This window comes from Calypte anna, chromosome 1, assembly GCF_003957555.1.
Source record: "Calypte anna isolate BGI_N300 chromosome 1, bCalAnn1_v1.p, whole genome shotgun sequence".
Taxonomy (NCBI): domain Eukaryota; kingdom Metazoa; phylum Chordata; class Aves; order Apodiformes; family Trochilidae; genus Calypte; species Calypte anna.
The window spans coordinates 41,672,667-41,692,809 of NC_044244.1; the positions used below are offsets into that span (position 1 = coordinate 41,672,667).

Consider the following 20,143-nt stretch of genomic DNA (forward strand, 5'->3'; position numbering starts at 1 on the left):
TATTAAATCAGGGATCAAAAAAATTATAGGTGGATAAAAAAAATTAACAGTAAGTGCTTCTCTGTTGTTGCAGATGAAGTATTTTGCACAGTTATGATTTAGCAGCAATTAATCATTAACCAGTTTAAAGATTAAGAAGGTAATTCAGTAGAATATGTTATAATTTAAACAGCAACTTAGTTACAGTTCCAAGAATGATGAGATTCACACTAACTTACTACAAGGTACCCTAAATCAATATATATATATGTATATACACAAAACATGCAAACACACATGAAGATGTTTGGAGACACCCATTCCTGTGAAGGCAAATGTGTGTTCTCAAACACACAGCCAGGTAGAGAGGTGGATGAAAAAGGCTAGCCTATAGCTCTTCTCAAGCTTAGAGTGAACTGTCACAATGCATATGCATTCCTCAACAGGCAATGATTGAAGTCAAGAAGTCTGACTTCCCCCTGGTCCTCTGTCAGCTTTGTTTGCAGACAGTCTTTAAACCTCAAAGAGTCTGTACCTGAGAGGCATCCCAACTCAAGGGACACAGCCTGCTGCAAACCAGTAAAGCTCAAAGGGTCTTTCCTAGGACTGATATTTATGGAGTCTGAGATCATTGGCTTTGGTCAGTACTTTTCCATTTTGTTTTGGCCTCAACTTGTGTTTGATTATTTCAGTATCTTTCAGAGGGGGCTTGTGATCCAGGCAAGAGGGGTCTCACATGTGTTTACCAGGCAAAAGGAGCACCAGGTGTGGCTAGAGAACGACTAATTGTACCAACTCACTCTACTTGCATCAGGATGAGAAGGTACCAGGTACTGGGTTGTCTCAGCCCACTGCACTTGCAATTAAAGCATGAACAATGTTGGGCCCACTGCCATTTTAAATAAAACGGGAACAGTTTGGGCTGGTGTTGGCATTACAGTGTGGCCCAGGGGGAGGGGAGAACAGGAACTGCACCACATCTATTTACATTGCTATTGACATTGCTAGTTGTGACTTGGTAAATATTAAGAGGCATAATAACAAGGAAATATTTTATAAAGGCAGCCTGTTTCATGAACCACTGAAAGCAAGGGGTGGCAGGTGCCAGTGAGTTAAAGGTCCTGGGAAGCAGCATTCATTGTCTGGTTATGTTATCCTTCAGATTGTTTTAAAAGAATTTTTGTTTGATTGATGCTTTTAAGTTTTTCTTCTTCATTATTAATTTCTGAAAAACATAGCTTTAGGCTTAAGCTGTGTATTTGTATATGAAAAAGACAAAATTATTTGATATTAGGCTACAAATGGTTCTACACCTCTGGTCTATGTAGCCCTTCAAAGAATCATATAAAAGCCAAACGAAGCAGCAGGTAATGAGGCTGCCTGCTGCATGGCATTGCAGAGGGGGCAACCCATCCTGTTAGCTCACTTAAAAGTGAAGCTGCTTTCTGATGCTGGCAGGGGAAATGAATGTATCTCAAAATTGAATATCCTTAATTTTAACAGATTTTTTTTTACCAGGTTTGTTACTCCATTGTAGCTCTGGGTAAGCAAGATAAATGACAAAAATATAGTTGCTGTGTTTATCAGCTGAATAGAGGAAGTCTTTTCCTAGACTTCCATTTCAAATACAAAAGCCAGTGGCCATATTCTCTCCAGAACCAAGTTGCAATTAATTTATTCACATTAGCAGAAGAGCCCAGATGGGGGTCCAGGGAATTTCCATTTACAAGCATTATCATCACTGGAGGGATATCACAGCAGATTTAAGTTAATCTTTGAAAAAATTAGAAGTCAGGTCTGTAGCACCACTAGCAATTTCATAACCAAATGTGTACTTAAATCTGTCGTAAAACTTCTGTCCTATAATATAGCTGTTGAGATAAGAAAAAACTTAAGGATCTCAGAGTCTCAAAGGGTGTGTTTGCCAACAAAACTGAAACACTGATCAAAATACAAAAGTCAGAGCAGAATCTGGGTTATTCCCAGATCTAATGCAGGCAGTAAGGAATCCTGACTCTCCAGAAAGTGGCCTTGCTAACACTGTGTGTTGACTTTCTCTGCTGGAGTGATCTGACAATTCTTTATCAAATCCATTATATGGGGCAGTTTATGTTTTCTGTGCAGGAGCTGAGGTCAGGCTGCCTCTGCTCTCTGTTCCCCTTTTCTGTAACAAGGGGAGAGTATTTGTCACTGCCTCACTTGCATGGGAACAGCATTTCCAAAGAATGGGGCAACAGACTTGCCAAAGATGCTCTTGCACAACAAAACTGCCACCTCAAGCATCAAATGCTGACCTTTGCCCAGCTAAGGATCAAGGAAACCCTGTGAATAAAACCTGTTCCTGAAGCATGCATCTCTGTGTATATCTGGTCTATGTATTTTGCTTTTCCAATCAATGCAGCCAATGGGTAAGTGCTGGTTTGTTGCCTCCAGATGGGTGCCTATGCTTCCCTGAAGAGGAAAAGGGCTCATTCAGAGTTAATGTAAACCTCTGTGGTGGATCTGGAATGAGAACACCGTGCTTTATGGGCTTCCAGAACAAAACAGTCAGGGCTTACACATGCATGAAGAACACATTTGGTCTGGACAGAATGATCTAGGGAGAATGAGTAAAAGCTGGCAGCTAGCACAAACACCATGCACATCTATAGCAGGCTCAGTCCTTTTACTGGACAAGCCAGAGTAGGGCTTTGGGTCACATTTGTCCATTGATATGGCAAAGAGATTTTCTGAGACAGTGAGTTTGATGGATGTTCTGTGGGAGTTTTGGCTATTACTGCCAAGTCTCTACAAGCTTACCAGCACTGAAAATCAGCAGAGACATGGCCTAGGCTGGACAGAGCTCACTGGGAACAGCGAGTATGGACTTAAGAGGTCTCCACCCTTCCATAAGTATGATTTCTTAAGCTGGAGCCTCACCTGACATATTGTTGCCCATCAAGCTCCATGGTCCCTGTGCCTGATCTGTCTCAGTTATCTCCCTGTTTTCCTCAGCCTCCTACTCCTGAAGTCTTTCTCTCTCTCTAGCCAATGGTGTCATAATCTCTGCACTTGGGAGTTTCTGGTAGAACAGCTGCTCTCAAAGAGAAAAGTAAGAGGAATAAACAGCCTGGCATGCTGTTTTCATAGCAATGCCTGGCATAAGTTAACTTCATTCCTGCTGCTACATCTTCACCTAGACCATGTAGGGACCTGCTTACCTGGCGTGTTCGACTACCTTTAATTACCAGTACTAATTCCTAGGTTTAATAGGAAACCATGGTTGATTTAGGAATGTTCTCACAGCCAGATAAGCTGCATGCAGCCAGTAAACCCAGAAGCTGGGAGGAGTGCTCAGGGATATGTGTGGCTCAGTACCAGTGTGTGAGCTGAGGGGTTAAGGGAGGAAAATTTTTTTTGTGTCTTATTGTGTTAATAGGACTGTCAAACATATGCCTTCCTCGACTTTGTAAGGAGAAACTGTGTCTAGGAGTCACTGAGGCCTATTTACTTCAGGTTAAGACATATTAATTTAAGAGTTTTGAAGCATTTCACATTTTGCACAGACATGAACATGCATTTGTTTATTAGTCATTAATTTGTGCACATCTATGTAAAAAAAATTTAGGTGATGTGTCTGAAACATGCTTTCCCATTGACACAGCTTAGTTCTTGTGTTTTTTCAGATAAACACCACCAGTAATGAATCAGTCTGTTGGCCATCACCAGCCTAGATGAGATGGGGCAGACTGACGGGGCAGAAGATTCAGCGCAGGGCATCCTGGCACCCAGGCACCTTTCTCCTTACTGTGCCTTATGTGCAGGTGCTGGCTCTGAAGCTGTACAGATGGGGCAATTAAAGCTTCAGAAGTTTGCTATAATAACGAACTGTGGTGTTGACATATGAAGTTATCCTCCTCTTGTCTTGAAAAGATAGCGGGGCTTCAATTGCTGCTTAGAAAGGGAAGGTACTGTACTTTTAACCTCTTTGTTTTTCCTGTCATTATTTATCCTATTAATAACGGGCAAAAGGTCATTATATATTTGCTATAATCACAGAATCACAGAATGGTAGGGGTTGAAGGGGACCTCTGAAGATCCTCTAGTCCACCACCCCCAGCTAGAGCAGGATCACCCAGAGCAGATCACACAGGACCACATCCAGACAGGTTTTAAACGCCTCCAGGGATGGAGACTCCACAGCTTCTCTGGGCAGCCTGTTCAGTACTGTTACCCTCACAGTAAAAAGTTTTTCCTTATGTTTATGTTGGACCTCCTGTGTTCCAGTTTGTAACAACTGCCCGTTGTCCTGTCACTGGACACCACTGAGAGGAGTCTGGCCCCGCCCTCACGACATCCACCTTTTGATATTTAATAGGACCGATGAGATGTCCTCCCAGTCTCCTCTAGGATGAACAGACCCAGCCTTTTCAGCTTTTCCTGGTAAAGTAGGTACGCCAGTCCTTTCATCATCTTAGTTGCTCTCTGCTGGGTTCTTTCCAGTAGTTCCTTATTTTTCATGCACTGGGGAGCCCGGAACTGGACCCAACATTCCAGATGTAGCCTCACCAGGGCAGAGTTAGAGGCAGAGGACAACCTCGCTCGACCTACTGACCACACTCTTCTTAATACACCCCACGGATGCTGACAACACGACATCGGCAGGGGCCCGAAAGCCGTGGCACTAATAAACATCATGCCTGGGAGTGCGTGTGCGTGTGTGTGTCTGCGTGCGTGTGTCTGCGTGCGTGTGTGTCTGTGTCTCTGTGTGTCTGTGCTTTGTTGGTGGGGAGAGGAACAGGAGGTGACGCCGCAAGGCAACAAGGTGTAGGTGTGGCTGCGGGACTCCATTCCTTCCCCGGTTCCGCCTCTCCGGCGGCGCTGCCTGCAGGCATCACCGGTGCCGCCCGCCCTTCCCCGCCCCGCCGCCATTTCCAGCCGCACCGCCCCAGGGCGGTGGCACCGGAGAGCGCGGGTCCCCGTCGGCTCGGCCAAGGGAGAAACAAGACAGAAAAGAGGGCCGGGGTGGGGTAAGGGGGTGGTCAGTGCCTCAGTCACTGCTGTCCCGAAAGAGGGGCCCGTCACCCCGTGTGCAAGAATCCGATCCACACACTGAGTCGAGGTATTTGCTATAATTTCCAGTTCTGCGCGGAAAAGGGAGCCAGGCGGTATTCCGCGAAAAAAGCTCATTTTCCCGAAACGCTAGAGCTACTTTTATACGCAGAAACGTGAAAAATAACTTCACCTCTAATTATATCCTATCAGTTATATTCTATCACTTGCACACATGACGGGTCAACTAGTTCCTCATCTCCATTTGAAGTGGCAGTGCTTAAAAATTTCGCCACGCATGCTCAAAGGGCAGGGGGCTTTTCGTCAGTAGCGGACTCTGGCCCACGGGTGGGTATTTTAGCATTCTAATTATGCGTTAATATGCTAATAGTATGCTAATAGTAAGTCCAGCTACTGCGTGTTTTCTACTTGGCGCCCAAGGCTGTCACCAGAGTAAGTTATGGGAGCCCTTCCATCTCTTTCACCCGTGATTTTTTTCCCAAAAATTTAATTAACAACCGGGACCACCCTCTCACCTCCCATCTCTGCAGGAGAACCGCCTCCTGTTCACCAGCCAAGGGGGGCTGCCTCGGGGTCCCTACTTCCAGCCCTCGGCCCGTCCCACCCCTCCGGGGCGCCTGGGCGGAGATCTGCCGCCCCCCGGCGGTCCGGGTGGGACTGAGCGTAGGGACGGGGCTGCAGCCCGCAGAGGGCGGTAGCGCCCGAGCGCCGATTGGCGGTACGCCGTGTGAGGTCACTGCACGGGGCGGGGGAGCTGTGGCGTCTGTCAGGGGCAGCGATGGGTGCGCAGCTCAGCACGGTGAGTGCGGGGCGGGGGCCGCCGGGCCCCGAGCAGGGGAAGGGGGGAAGCGGGAAGCGGGTCTGCGTCCCCCGTCAGCGGGCCGTGGCGGTGGCGGCTGCCGCTGCCTCGGTGCTGCGATTTTGTAGCCCCCACCCCTCTTCCCCGCTCCTCACGCAAGGGCTGAGAGCGAGCTCAGGCCCTGAGGCCCCTTCGTCCGTCCTCCACTGCCCCGGGGCGGGCCGGCTCTCGATGCCTGGGAAGAGCAGGGACCCTTGGGCGGTGCCCGAGGCCCCTGTCGCCTCCCCTGCTGTGTACCCATCATCCGGGAGGGAGAACGGGGGTGCCCGTACTGGGAGCCTCAAACCGCCCCCCCCCCTTGTCACCCCCCTCTGTCCCCTCCCCGGCGCCTCTGGGACGCTTGGGCACCCACTCCTTGTGTGCATGGGACACGGGTGCCTGTGTTGGCTGCTGTGGCGTGTGCGTTTTTCTTCTCTCCGCTCCCTGAACAAGTTATTCATTGTCTGTGCTGATGGCTTTGAAACCACCAGCCTGGCAGCTGCTATCGAAATGCAGAGCTGTTTGGGGATCATGTCTGCCGAGCGGTGGGTTTGCAGCGCTGTTGGCAGCAGCACGCCTCGTTACCCTCTTTCTGCAGCTGCCTGACAGATCGTCTCTTTCTGCTGATGCACCTGCTCAGACAATTCTGGCCTCTGGGCTGGCGAGAGAAGCAGGACGGAGACGGCTGGAATATATGTTTGTTTGTGTACAGCTGCTTATTAAATTACTTGAGCAGAGGAGGATGAGGCAGATGCTAAAGCTCCAGAAGAAGTGCCTGTCCTTTAATCCTCTCGTCATTTTCTAAAACAGATGAGAGGAGTTTTAACTAAGAGCACTTAAAGATAGGGTTTGAATGAAGAAGTGGGAAGGGGGAATTGGAGTGGAGGGTTCTAGATATTTCTTGCCAAAGAAGCATTTGGTTTGTGTGTTTGTAGGGCAGTTCAGTCATGGCTTATGAGTTCAGTTGTATTTCATTCACCACGCCCTGATGGAAAGGGCTGGCAATCTCCATACCACGGCTTTCCTCTCTGTCTTGTGACCATTTTAGTTATCCCACAGAGGTCTGTTTCCATGAATAAAAATTCCTGCTCAGTTACTTATTTTGTGATCTTTGCTAACAAAGATTTGTGCAGCTGGAAACTGTGAGTCACCAGGTCTTCATTTGGTGATTCTTGGCTTTATGGTCAGCCAGTTGCTTCCTCTGCTACTGTAGATCGGATGCAGCTTCTATGCTTGCAGTGCAGTTATCTTCATTAATACCTATGTCTTGTGCTAAAAGTATATAGATCACTTTTAACCCTGAGAACATATTTCTGAGCTATGACTATTTGTAAGCATTCAGCCTTCAGTTCTTTCCCTTTTTCCTGCCCACCAGCTGATGCCTTCTGAGTAAGGAACTAAAATAGCTATCTGATTTAGTGGGTTTGTTGGTTCTTTCAGGCTACATGAACACAATGCTTATGTTTTCCTCCAAGCACCATGATATAAAACACCCAAAGCAGTGGTACACATTTGATGATGTAGTTGAGGAGACTGTCTGCAAGTGTGTGCACCAAAGAGCACAGAGTTGCAACAGTGGGTGGGCAGTGTTGTTGATACCTGACCTGGCTACTCCTGGGCCCATCAAAGGAGTGCAGCTAACCTGTCAAGGCACACACATGCTCAGAAAGCAGCACAGAGAAACACTAGCAGGTAGGAGAGCCCTATAGCTGACTCAAAAAAATGACCCCTGGCCCTTCACAGAGCTGTCACAGTCAGGGGTAATGCCTGTCAGTGGAAGGCTGGCTTTCCTTGTGCCCACCCAGCCTGCAAGACACAGAGAAGAGCATCTGGGGTTTTTGGGGTCTTTAGGAGAGGAACCAAAGGCAGGGACCTAGACCAATCGGGGAAGAACAAATATGGGGGAAATACACAGATAAAGGGATGACCCTACATAAACAGGCCTGCTGTGGACCCATGTCTGACTGTGTCCTGCAACCAGCAGGCCAACTGGTGCAGCCAGTCCCATGTCCTCATTACATTCCATAGCTGCCTTCCTGGGGAAGGGATGATGTTCTGCATACACATATCTCTGTGGAGGTGTAACACTAGTGCCTGGAACCAGAGTGTAGGGCAGAGGGCGTCTGTGTCTGCGGTGCCAGCACCCAGTGCAAGTGTGCAGTGGCTGGCAAAGATTGAGATGGAGTAGCCAGCAAGTAGGTGAGGTGGCCTGGGAGCCAGGGATTTGTGCAACTCTGAAGGGGAGACCACCAAAGGCACTGGCTGCTGGAGGGGCTGGGGGTCCTGGCCAGCTGCCAGAAAGAGAGAGAGTGGGGTCTGTGGTGAGGTGTGAGAATCCCAATTACTTGGGTGTCCACAGGGCATTTTGATGGTTTGTGAAGGGGTCTGTGCAACAGTGGCTCACATGTCCAGGTGTCAGCAACTGGGGACACTGGAATCTGGGGACAGCTATTGTGAAGCTAGTTTCTGATGGATCAGCCTTATATGCATTTGTGTATCTATTTCCCACTAGTAGACCATCTTGATTGTTCAGGGAGGGGAATTAGTGCTATTTGTGTGAGCATCTGTCTGTATTGGCCAATGTGGCAGCCACGTGTGTGTGTATGTTTGCTGGACATACGTGCTCAGCCTGCTAATGGTTGGAGCTGGGTACCTGGAGCTGTGGCATCCTCATTTTTGTCAAGCTGCTGAGTTTGACAACCCTTTGCCAGTATGCCAGGTGCCTCAACAAAGAACAATGCCAGCTACTCATAAAGCAAATTTGTGTGTTACACTTGACAGTGTTTTTTTAATATTTCTTCTTCCTCCTTAGATTAGTATGAAGAAACAGTTTGGTGTTGGATTGTCATGTCATGCTGCCATATTCCTTCTCACTAAAATAACTTCCTCTTTTCACACACATCTCTAACACTTTCTATATTGCTGCAGTTGAGTCGGGTTGTGACATACCCAATATGGCTTATATACACCACCATCCTGAGGCTTTTCAAGAATCCCCATCCTGCAATTACTCTGAAGGATCCTGATGTGAAGTATGCATTGAGGCTGATTGATAAGGAGGTAAGTGCCTGTGCAGTGCTGAGCATGACCTCTCCATGGATACTGTTAAATGCTTATAGCTTTTAAAATCTTGGGTAATGTTGCAGAATTGTATTTTAAAGAAAGGTCTCCTTTATGAATTCTCATTGCCCAATATAACTGAGTTCTGCAGTTCTACAAGCAGCTGATTTATAAGCAACTTTGAGTGGAGAGTACTACTTCAGAAATGACCAGACTTGTAGTTTCTGTCATCTGTATCTCATGTCATGGAGTACTACAGCAGAAATTCCTAAACTGTGCACTACTAGGTTGTCTGTGAGACACAAGTCATACTGTCAGGCAGAGCAGGAATTTTTTTCACAGTCAGCAGTGTTCATCATAATAGTTGTCATAACTATGATGATACCGATTCCTGTTGCTGGATTTATGTACTCTTATGTGTTACAGGAAGAAAGGTATTTAAATGATGTAGTCCTGAGAGCACCTGAGCTGTCTCAGCTTCTCCTTCTCTCTTTTAAAAGTAGAAGCCATTCTGTACCTTTCAGGTGGCTCAGCTGGGTATTCAGAGGAAAGCCATGACTTCTTCAGGGGTGGATCTTGCTATCAGAAGTTGGTAACTGAACTGGTGAGAAGGGGACCAAAACCACAAAAAAGGTGAAGAGTCCAGATATCCCTTGGGTAAATTCACCATCGAAAGCATGAGGTAGTAGAAATTTTGGCCTTCTGGGTGTGAAGTCACACTTGAAGGTATTTTTAGTGTTGACTTTTTAAGTCAGCTAGCTATCTAGAAAGTTATCAGAAGAGTTTGGATTAAAAGGACTTTGAACTGGAACAAAGCTTTGTTTGAGGTATAGAGAGCACACCAATAGCTTGGTTTCCATTTGTTCTGTCTGTCAAAGAAAGTGATTACTGTCATTCCAAATCCTGGTTTCATGGGAACAGGAAGCTTCCCTGTGGCTTGGGCTGAGACGTATTATTGAATTTATTTCCCATGTGTACTGCAACAATGCTATTATTATATACTCTCCACTTTGTCAGATCTGTAGCATGTGGTTGCAGGTACAACCTGAGCTCTAAGAGGGAAGCTTGAGGCACTGCTTGTGCTTCTGAGGATGAAGCTACTTGGAGGTTGCTGTAGCAGTTTGTGACGGAAGAGAATTCACAGCTCACTTGATTATTTTTTTTCTGCTAAATAGTCTTTTCTTTTTCCTCCACTCTGTTGTTATTTTTTGTGTGCCTTTTTTTTATCTTGGGATGGAGCTCTTACATGACAAGGTCGAGCGCTGCTGCATGTGGTACCTTGATGAACTGAGAATATTTGACTGATGAACACTTGTTATTTTTTGCCTAAATGGGAAATGTGTTCTGGAAACAAGTTAATTTTGAAAAATAACTTTGTACAATAAGTGCTAGTAGCTTCTGACATCCTGCCAAAAATCTGGTGCAAACACTCTTATCTTTGGCACTAAAGTTCTCTACATGGCCATACCACCTGTCTGGTAAAAATGAAATGAGTTAGAGTCTTTATGACATGCTTCAGTTTGTATTTTACAAGCTTTATTTTCATTTGATGAGAACACCAATCTAAAATGAGCTTTCATTACACAGGAAGATTTTAGCTTGGGAAGAGAATTGTGGCTCTCAGTGTGGTTGTGGAGCCTACTCAAGGCATACATGTGGTTCACTGGAGTGTGACTTCCATTGCAAGAGGAATTTCAGTACATTTATAGCATTGCTCCTTTTGTTTGTCCAGCCTGAGGGAAAGACCCTCAGATTTTAAAAGTTTCTGCTGTTCCCCTGTTGGTATTTATCCTTTTTGTGACTGTGAAGCTGCTGGTACCTCCACCAGCAGAACACCAACATGGTTTGTGTATAAAACAAAAAATGAACAAATGAACTCCCTATTCTGGGAGTAGCTGGGGGTTGTAATTTTTAACCTAACATTATTTTGATGGTATATTTGAGAGTATGGCTGTGCAGAGGCTGGCCTGTCTTTAAATGCAGTTTACTATTTTGTGTGTAAAAGCTGGAAATTGAGCATATCATTTTGTCAAGCTGTTGTGAGCTGTTGTTACCCACTTTTGCCTTTTACCCCTCAGATGAAACTCTTAACATCTGCCCAAACTGAGTATGCTGTATCTCTTGTATGTTGAATGGAAAAGTAGGGATCACAATGCTGCTTCTGAGTGTTTAGTAGAGGAAAAAAACTTGTAATACAGTCGGGTGTGCTAATTTAAGACCTTAAAAAATCCCATCACTTCAGTGTAACAGTAGGCATAATTCATTTGATGCCTTTCAGTGGCTTCAGCAGAGCACAGGCCTGAAAAAAAACACTTCTCCAACTCTGTGTTGGTAGTTGCAAGTGTGGAAAACTCCTCAGCACTTGCAACTTGAGACAAAAATAAGTTCTGGTAGCTGGAGGTCAAGGGCTTGCAGGTGCTTAGGGCAATGCCAAATGATGGCACTGGGGGAATGCAGCAGGGATGACCCCACGCTGGAAATGGCTTCTGAGTCCTGTTTCAAGGCTATCTTTAATCTAGCCTTGACTAATGACTTGGTGAATGGCATGCTCAGTCTCTTGGCCGTGTAACAGAGTCAAGGCTAGGCATGCTTATCTAGGTACTGAGAATTTAATGAGCTTTTTAATGTTTCTTTCTCACAGTTGTCTCTTATGATGCACCAATTGTGTGTTAAGCTTTGGCTAAGCTATCTCAACTTTAACTGATGAGATGATTAACTCGGAACTGTGTTCTTTCTGCATGCTATTAAAGACAGCACCTTAAAATAAAGGATTATTGGCAAAATCCAGCTTTAAAGTCATGAAGCTGGTGCTGAAATTCTCATATAAAAGCAGCAGTGGTCAGTGAGAGAGCAGCAGCAGTAAGTCCATGTTAGGTGTCTTTCTGGTGGAAGTTTCAATGGCAGTTACTGTACCTGAGTAGACATAAATACAGAAAAGCCTTCATTTAGACTGCTACTCATTTCCCTTCTTTCTTCAGCATTTACCTTAAAATGATTATTTGTGAAGAAAATTTCAACACTGTGACCAGAGCTTGTAAGTGAAGAACCGATGAGAAAGAAGTCTGTCCCTATTGGTTACTTGAAAAACAAAACCAACCAAAGAAACAAAAGGTTACAATAGTTTGTAGGATGTTTATGGAATTTTCTCTAGAAGGGACATTATGTCCCATAGGACTTTAAAAAAGAAAGTAATTGGATGAGGCATTAGGCTGTATGCCATTTCTTTCTGTCTTTTTTTGCTGTCTTTTTCAATCCCTGAATCTGATCTAATTTTTAAGAGGCAAAACTTCCTTAGTGTAAGAAATAATATTTTATTTACTCATTACCAAAATTTCATGCAAGGTATTTGAATACCTCTAGTATTTTCTAGTAAAATACTAGAATTTTTCTTGTAAAATACTAGAATAGTTATCCCAGCTGGACTGCTTAAATTGTTATAATTTTATAATAAAGTTTTTATCTAAATAAGAACTTTTCAGTTTGGGTTAAGGGTTAATTCAATTTTTGTGAGGAAAATATTTTTAAGACTTAGCAACCTTGTCCCTTTTGCTATGCTATTTTCTAATCTTTCTGACATCCACTCTTGTCTTCTGAAATCATCTATATTGAAATGGTTAATTCATTTGATTTTTTAGACATCAAATGAAGGGAGGTTGGTCTTGAACTCCTGCATATTTAAACAAGAGTGACCTTCTCATGGAGGGCAATGTAAATGCTCATACTATTTAGAAAGTTATTGTTTGGTCGTAATCTGTGTATGAGTATCTCATTAAATTTTGCTATTCCCATTTAAATACACATCAAAACAGTATTTGCATTTGTCTGTTTTATTTCTATTTTTATTTCTGTTTTAATTCTAAAAATTTTTGAGATAAGCTATGTTTTCAGGGAGTTTAAGTGAAAAGTTGACCTCAGTAGCATTGCCACATTCAGAGGAGTTCATATTTGCATTATCTGAAGATTTCAGTTGAAGCAACAGTTGGGCTGTTGCTCTCCCCCAGAAATGTTTGTGAAATCACAGATGTTAAATCCCAACAACATAAATGATCCATTCATTTTATGTTTTTCTTCCAGGAAATTAGTCATGACACAAGAAGGTTTCGATTTGCTCTCCCTTCTATGGATCATGTTTTGGGTCTCCCCATAGGTATGTTCTGTCTGTCTTTACTAAGAATCCAAATGTTGTTAATTATACTGTGAGAGATTTTGTGGGGATTTTTTCCCTACATTTTGAACTGTGGAATTTTGAATACTGTCCATGTGTCCTGAGCTGGTATTTAGAGCTTTGCAAAATTATCCTCATGCTGTGAGTCATCTGCATGGTCTGAAATGAAGTGTACTTAACAGAGGATGTACATACAGCTTGTTTCTGTTAAGGCAGTAGAAACAGACATTGGTCTTGTATTTTTCCAGACTCAACTTTCCAGTGTGTGTTATTCCCGTGGTGCTTGGCCCCTGTGATCCCTTTCCATCCCCTGGGGAAGTGTTCTCAGCTACTTCTCCTCTAACACATGCTGTCTATCAGATGATAAGCTCACTTCTGAATTTGCAGCCAGTCTCATGGAACTTCTTAATCACCCTGGGGTAGATGTTTCCTCAGGCTTTACCATGTGCTGTGTTGCCTTCAGTAATAGCTTAGTCCTATTGTTTTCTACTGCTTGTATAAGGAGCATTTATTTGTTACTTTTGTTTATAACAGAGACTTCTGCTTTAACAACCTGTTACAATTATCTGTGAGTCAGGGGCCTTCTTTCCAGCGTTATAGTCCATTATGTTTAGGATCCCTCTTGTTGGGATACACTATTAAATAGCCACGAGGGCAAAGCTAGCTTCCCTCCCTTGCTCATAATGAACCTTGAGGAGTGAGCTGTCTCACCCTTTTAATTGTTCTTGTCCTACATGCCACCAGAAAGGAAGCTGCCTGGGGCGTTTGGCCTGCTGTGTGCGACTGCTTCCTATAGTGTTTTAGTAAGCTTGGAGGAAGTCAGCCAGTTGTTGCAGCACAGCCCAGGGAGGTGTGTGCATGGCCCTGGATGGTCCCTTGAGCAGCATAGTCCTGCTCCCCACAGGTGCTCTGCAAGGGCTCGTCTGTGGGTGACTGAGGGAGTGGGGTATAGTAGGCAAGATGTGGGAAGCAGAGAGAGCTGAAAGCTGAAAGCTGGTAGGAGTGGTAAGAGCATCTGGGAGCAGCAGGCTTGGCAGCTGTGGGACAGAGACTGGCGTGCACTCTGCATGTTTAGTCCAGTGCCAGCATTTCTCTATTAGCACCAGCTGGAGCATGACAGGAAAAAAAGCATTACTCTTAGGGAGAGCAGAGTTATGTGTGGCCTCATGAAGAAGCTGCCAGCTGCTGTCCTGCCAGGGTGGGGTAAAGCTCTTAACAAGTAAGAGCATAAAGCATGTTTTCTTGTTGGGAGGAGCACCTTTCTGGGATCTGTAACAATTCTTGTGAGCTATGCTCCATAAGCAGTCTGGTCTGTCCAAGTTCACAGTCTGTAGCGGTCACTATGTGTCTGTTTTTGGAGAAGGGGGTGGCAAAGCCATCCCTTGCCTGGAGGAGGTAAATGTAAATGCATGAAGCTGTCAGAACTGATAGTGTTGATAGCAGAGCAGTCTGCCTTTCCAGGTAGAGTCTCTCCACGGTTAACAACTTTGGCAGATGTTTTAATGTCAGGAAAATGAGAGAGGAAAAAGTGAAAAAGTGGTGGCCCAGAACAAGGTAGTTAGGAAAACTTTGGGTTTGCATTTGCAGTCCATGCCAGCTCAGTAAATCCACTGAACCTACTGCTTTTTTCCTTCTTTGCATACAGGACAGCATATCTACCTGTCTGCCCGGATTGATGGAGCTCTGGTTGTTAGACCTTACACTCCAGTTTCTAGTGATGATGACAAGGGCTTTGTGGATCTTGTTGTCAAGGTGAGAATGTCATGGTCTTATATCAGCGTGGGCAACTTTTGTACCCACCTTTATACTTGCAGTACTGTGGAATATGATCTGTTGGCTTCACTTTGAATATGTGTCACAGGCTTCTACTGTTCTAACAAGTGATCTACAGTTACCTACAATCCACACAACATTTTGCAAGCACTTCTTTAGGAACTGTGTCTCAAGAAGATGCTGTGTAATTTTCTGTATTTGCATACAGCAGTTTTGCAAAATCTGTCTAGACCTGTAGATGTTCACCCTTTTAATCCTTCTGAAGTAAGGAATTAACCTTGCCTGAACTGCCAGCTTCTTCTGAAACTAATGCAACATGGTTGGCGTGATCATTTAAAAGTGGTGATTCTTGTCTTTACTGATCCAAACAATGTGAATGACTGATTTAAGTGGCAAGAATGTGATTTTGAGTTCTGTGATAAAGTACTTCTGTTTTGTCTCTTGGTACTAGGCTAAGCAAATATATTTAAAGTTAACAGGGACTTAGAACCTGAATATCTGCACTGGATTTCCTCTTAGAATTTTACTCTGAATTTTTTTTTTCTTTTCTTCAGCTAACAACATTTCATTAATTTACTGGAAAACTAGATATGAATTTGCCTTTTACCTGCCTACTTATCTTCATCTGTGTGGTGTTGCACACTGAAGACATAAGGGAAAAATGTAAATCTTTGATTCAGATAGATTTCCACAAGACTCTTCCTCCCGGTGTGGTTCTCCATGCAAACAAATGATGCTGATTATGTAAAAGTGTACTTAGTCTCAGCTTGAACTTTTTCGCACTCATGTGATACAAAGTAAAAAACCTCAGCACAGTTCCAGCAGTGTTAACTGCACCCACTGATACCTGCTGGTGAACAATTCAATACTCAGTTAGTTGGTATCCACGTTGGTTTTTTGTTTGTTTGTTTTAAGTTTGACGTGCAAACAATTGGTATTTCAAGAAGAAGGTTTGGGTATACTCCTTTGCAGCTAAGCTCTCAGGGATCATTCTCCAAGCTTTATTTTTCCCCCTTTTAACCTTGCACATAAATCACATTGATTGTTTAGGTATATATTTATCTATGTTACAGAAATACAGTGAAGAAATTGCCAGTCTGTGTCCACTCTGATCAAAACTGGGACAAGAATGACATTTTAATATTTTACAGAAAACTCAGTGCTTCTCTTTTATTGTCAGTCTAATCTGTATTGATAGTATTTTTTAATATGGTAATTGTCTTCTTTGTATGAGGAGTATGGGTACCTAAATATTTGAAGGCCAGATACTCGTATTTGAACTGAGAGATTAATTATTTCATTGTTACTTTAAACAGATCTACTTTAGAAATGTCCACCCGAAGTTTCCTGATGGAGGGAAGATGTCTCAGTACTTAGAGAGCCTGAAGATCGGGGACACTATTGACTTCAGAGGACCAAGTGGCCTACTTGTCTACAAAGGAAAAGGCAAGGCTGACTCGCAGGTTTCTTCCAGCTGAGTTCAATCAAGTCTTTGACTCATAGAATAATTTGGGTTGGAAAGGACCTTTAAAGGTCAACTAGGCAGACCCCCCTGCAGTGAGCAGGGACATCTTCAACTCCATCAGATTGCTCAGAGCCTTGATTATTTCCTGGGATTGGGCATCTACCACCTCTGTCAGCAGGCTGTTTCAGTGCTTCAGCTAGAAGCTTCACTAGAAAATTTCTACCTGAAGTCTAGTCTGAATCTACTCTCTTTTAATTTGAAACCATTACCCCTTGTCCTGTCACTAGAGGCCTTTCTAAAAAGCCTTGTCTGCATCTTTCCTATAAGCCCCCTTTAAGTACTGGAAGGCCACTATCTCTTCGGACTCTTCGGTCTCTTCAGAGCCTTCTCCAGGCTGAACAACCCCCAGCTTTCTCAGCCTTTCTCCATAGGAGAGGTCCTCCATCCCTCTGATCATTTTTGTGTCCCTTCTGTGGGCCTGCTCCAACAGGTTCTTTTCTTTAATGCTCCAGAGCTGGATGTAGTATTCTCGGTAGAGTCTCACCAGAGCTGAGTAGAGGGCAAGAATCTCTGTGGCTACATCTTAATTATGCATACTGCTTAAGATGAATCTTAGTCACCTCTATTTATTGTTTGGGCTGGACCTCTCAATATATTCACCCTTTCCTACTAGACAAAGGGATTCTTTTCTGTTGTTATCAGCTCTGCACAAAAGAAATTGCTACTGTTTTAATTAAAGTCAGCAGCCATCCTTGTCAGCATCCATCATTGTTAATATGACTATAGAAATGCTTTTTATTGATACTGTTCTTAAAGAATGGGATTTTCATCCTGCTTAAATGGTCATAATTTATACATTGATAAAAGCCCTTGGTATTTGTGCTGTCCAATGCTTATTTCTCAAGTGAAAATGAACTTTATCAGTAGGAAGTACTTTTATGCCAGTATAAAAATATCTCCTTTTGGCATAGCAGAGCCACAAATGTGTCACGAAAACCTGCTGGCAGTTTTGTGAGCAGCAGAACTCAAACACCTGGTTTTCCAGAGCTTTTTATGTTGTCTTTCTGTTTTCCTGGATGAAGAGAAGTGTGAATACAACAAATGAAGCATTTTGGGGCAATTTCAGACTCTCAGATTTTCATAGAATCATAGAATCATAGAATCCTTGGGGTTGGAAGGGACCTCGAAAGATCATCTAGTCCAACCCCCCCTGCCAGAGCAGGGCCACCTAGAGCACTTCGCATAGGAACGTGTCCAGGCGGGTTTTGAATGTCTCCAGGGAAGGAGACTCCACAACCTCCCTGGGCAGCCTGTTCCAGGGCTCTGTCACCCTTACAGTAAAAAAATTTTTTCGAATATTCAACTTGAACCTCCTATGCTCCAATTTACACCCATTACCCCTTGTCCTATCACTGGTCACTACTGAGAAGAGCCTAACTCCATCTCCCTGACACTCACCCCTTACATATTTGAAAACATTGATGAGGTCACCCCTCAGTCTCCTTTTCTCCAAACTAAAGAGACCCAGCTCCCTCAGCCTTTCCTCATAAGGGAGATGTTCCACTCCCTTGATCATCTTAGTAGCTCTGCGCTGGACTCTTTCAAGCACTTCCCTGTCCTTCTTGAACTGAGGGGCCCAGAACTGGACACAATACTCCAGGTGCGGCCTCACCAATGCAGAATAGAGGGGGAGGAGAACCTCTCTTGACCTACTAACCACACCCTTTCTAATGCACCCCAGGATGCCATTGGCCTTCTTGGCCACAGCTCAAAAAGAAGAGATAAATTAACAAAAAAAAAAACCGAAACAAAACCCACCCTGCATATCTCAGGCTTTTCCTTAAAATAATCTGCATGGGGTAAATAAGTGATCTCAGTAGATTAATTCTTTTGTGTAGAACTCTTCCCACAATCTGGGCTTCTGAGTATCACTGGGAGTATGGTACATGAGCAAATAAAAATACAGGTAATGATGTCTTGAGTCCACATCAATGTCCAATGTTATAATCATTTGTCTTAAAATCTGTGGTCATCTTTTAGGATATTTTTGATTTGGGATATATTCACCTTTGTCTGCTTCCTGCTCCTGCTTTGTGGAGGGGGAAGGGTGATAGGGCTGAAGCAAATTCGATTAGCACACTGTGCTGGGAAGGGAATCACATGCATACTGTTTCTTTCTTCATTGTTTTTTCTCCCTCTCTCTCCCTCCCTTTCTCCCTCCCTCCAGGCGAGTTTGCTATTCGGCCAGAAAAGAAAGCTGAACCAGTTTCTAAGAAAGTGAAATATGTGGGGATGATTGCAGGTGGGACTGGTATGTATATCTAAATATTCATCCTTGGTTTCTGACAGCTGGCAGATGTGTTTGTTTGTATTTTCTCTCACTTGCACTTTTTTTTACTCCTTCAAGCTCTCACTTCCTTGACCTGCTTTTCTCTTTCAGGGATAACACCAATGCTGCAGATCATTCGAGCAATCATAAAGGACAAAGATGACCCTACTGTTTGTCAGCTGCTGTTTGCTAATCAGGTAATTCTCTACTTTTTTCTGCTCATAAGGTTTTACTTAACTGACAGGGCATCACTCAGCAAATGAAATTCTTGCTGCAAAAACCTGGAACAGAAATACAAACCCTCAGGGGAGAAGTGAACTGAAATGTTGAGAACTTCCCATACAAAAGCACTGTAATTGGTTTTTTTGTTTTACCACAGAAATGCTGCTTTCCTCCCAGCTAGTGCTTGCTTTCCTGTGTCTCATTTTTCTGTTTCCAGTCGAGTTTATAAATGTTTTGAAATTTCACATTCCTTTGTGCAAGTTGTTAATGTCTGGAGCAGTCTTGCAGAGCTGTCCTTAGGGGAAACATGAAAGAGGTGGACATCTGTCTCCTTCAGCAATTGTAACTCACCAATTTTGTGAAATCACTGTCTGAGAACACCTTAGGTGAGGCTAAAATTGGTCTCCAGCAGGTCCCTCAGCTATGGAGCTGAGATTCTACATGACTGTGTCCTTTCATTTCCATTCCCTCAGTCAGTTCTTCATGTATTGCTTTTGCTTTTTGAAGTGGATGATACTGCTGTGCTGGACAAAGGGAACAGCTCTCATCCATGGAATCCTTGCAATAGAGATTTCTTGGATGATCAGGCCAACCTAAATGGTGATTTGCTGCTGAACTGAAATGCCCCTTCTTTACTCAGTGTTTTTCTGGAGTTAATCTTTTCAAGTTCTCCAACATAATTAACATTTGTTTCTGGGTTGTGATCTCTTATTTGTGGTGAACCTCACTTCATACCTGTGTTTTTTAGCTGCTTTAGTCTCTCGTCTGTCATTCCTGTCTCTTCCAATATTGTGTCATTTCCTTTGTGCTGAATGGTAAAGCAAGATTTTTCTACCCATGAGCTATCATCCAAGTGCCAATAGAGTCCCCTGTTCTGTGCTTTATTACAGGAAGACCTCCTGGAGGGCCCTGTGGCTGCTCTCTGGTGCAGCTGCTCTCTGCTGAGCCCTAGGAGCTGGCATGAAGTGCAGTCAGTGTCAGGGCAGGAGGGCCAGCATTTGCAATGAGTAAGGCAGAGTGACTAATACAGGGCTAGAGCTGCTTTAGCAACCTAGAAAAACCTCCTTGCAGGGAGGACTTGGGGAACAGTTGCCTGCATAATAGCAACAGCCTGTGTAAACATCAGTCCTCAGCTTTAAGGTGTCCTTGTATCCACTAATTGCGCAAATGTCAAGCAGCCTTGTGACAAATGGTCAGTCAGGAAATCTTGCAGACTACATGTTTTTAATATTTAACACAACAAAATGTTTTTCAATGTGT

General features: G+C 43.9%; 1 protein-coding gene across 2 annotated transcripts in view; it reads left to right on the forward strand.

The window, feature by feature from the left end:
* Positions 1 to 20,143, forward strand: part of LOC103525286 (NADH-cytochrome b5 reductase 3) — a 39,321-nt gene that overhangs the window by 14,556 nt on the left and 4,622 nt on the right. The window contains exons 1-7 of one of the 2 annotated variants that reach the window (XM_008490237.2): positions 5,656 to 5,830; positions 8,798 to 8,929; positions 13,004 to 13,076; positions 14,740 to 14,846; positions 16,184 to 16,313; positions 18,560 to 18,643; positions 18,773 to 18,858. In XM_008490237.2, coding sequence (XP_008488459.1) covers positions 5,810 to 5,830; positions 8,798 to 8,929; positions 13,004 to 13,076; positions 14,740 to 14,846; positions 16,184 to 16,313; positions 18,560 to 18,643; positions 18,773 to 18,858 — 633 coding nt within the window. In that variant the 5' untranslated portion in view covers positions 5,656 to 5,809. Of the gene's footprint in view, positions 1 to 5,655; positions 5,831 to 8,797; positions 8,930 to 13,003; positions 13,077 to 14,739; positions 14,847 to 16,183; positions 16,314 to 18,559; positions 18,644 to 18,772; positions 18,859 to 20,143 lie in introns of those variants that run through there. The other variant, XM_030444834.1, reaches the window with a different exon arrangement.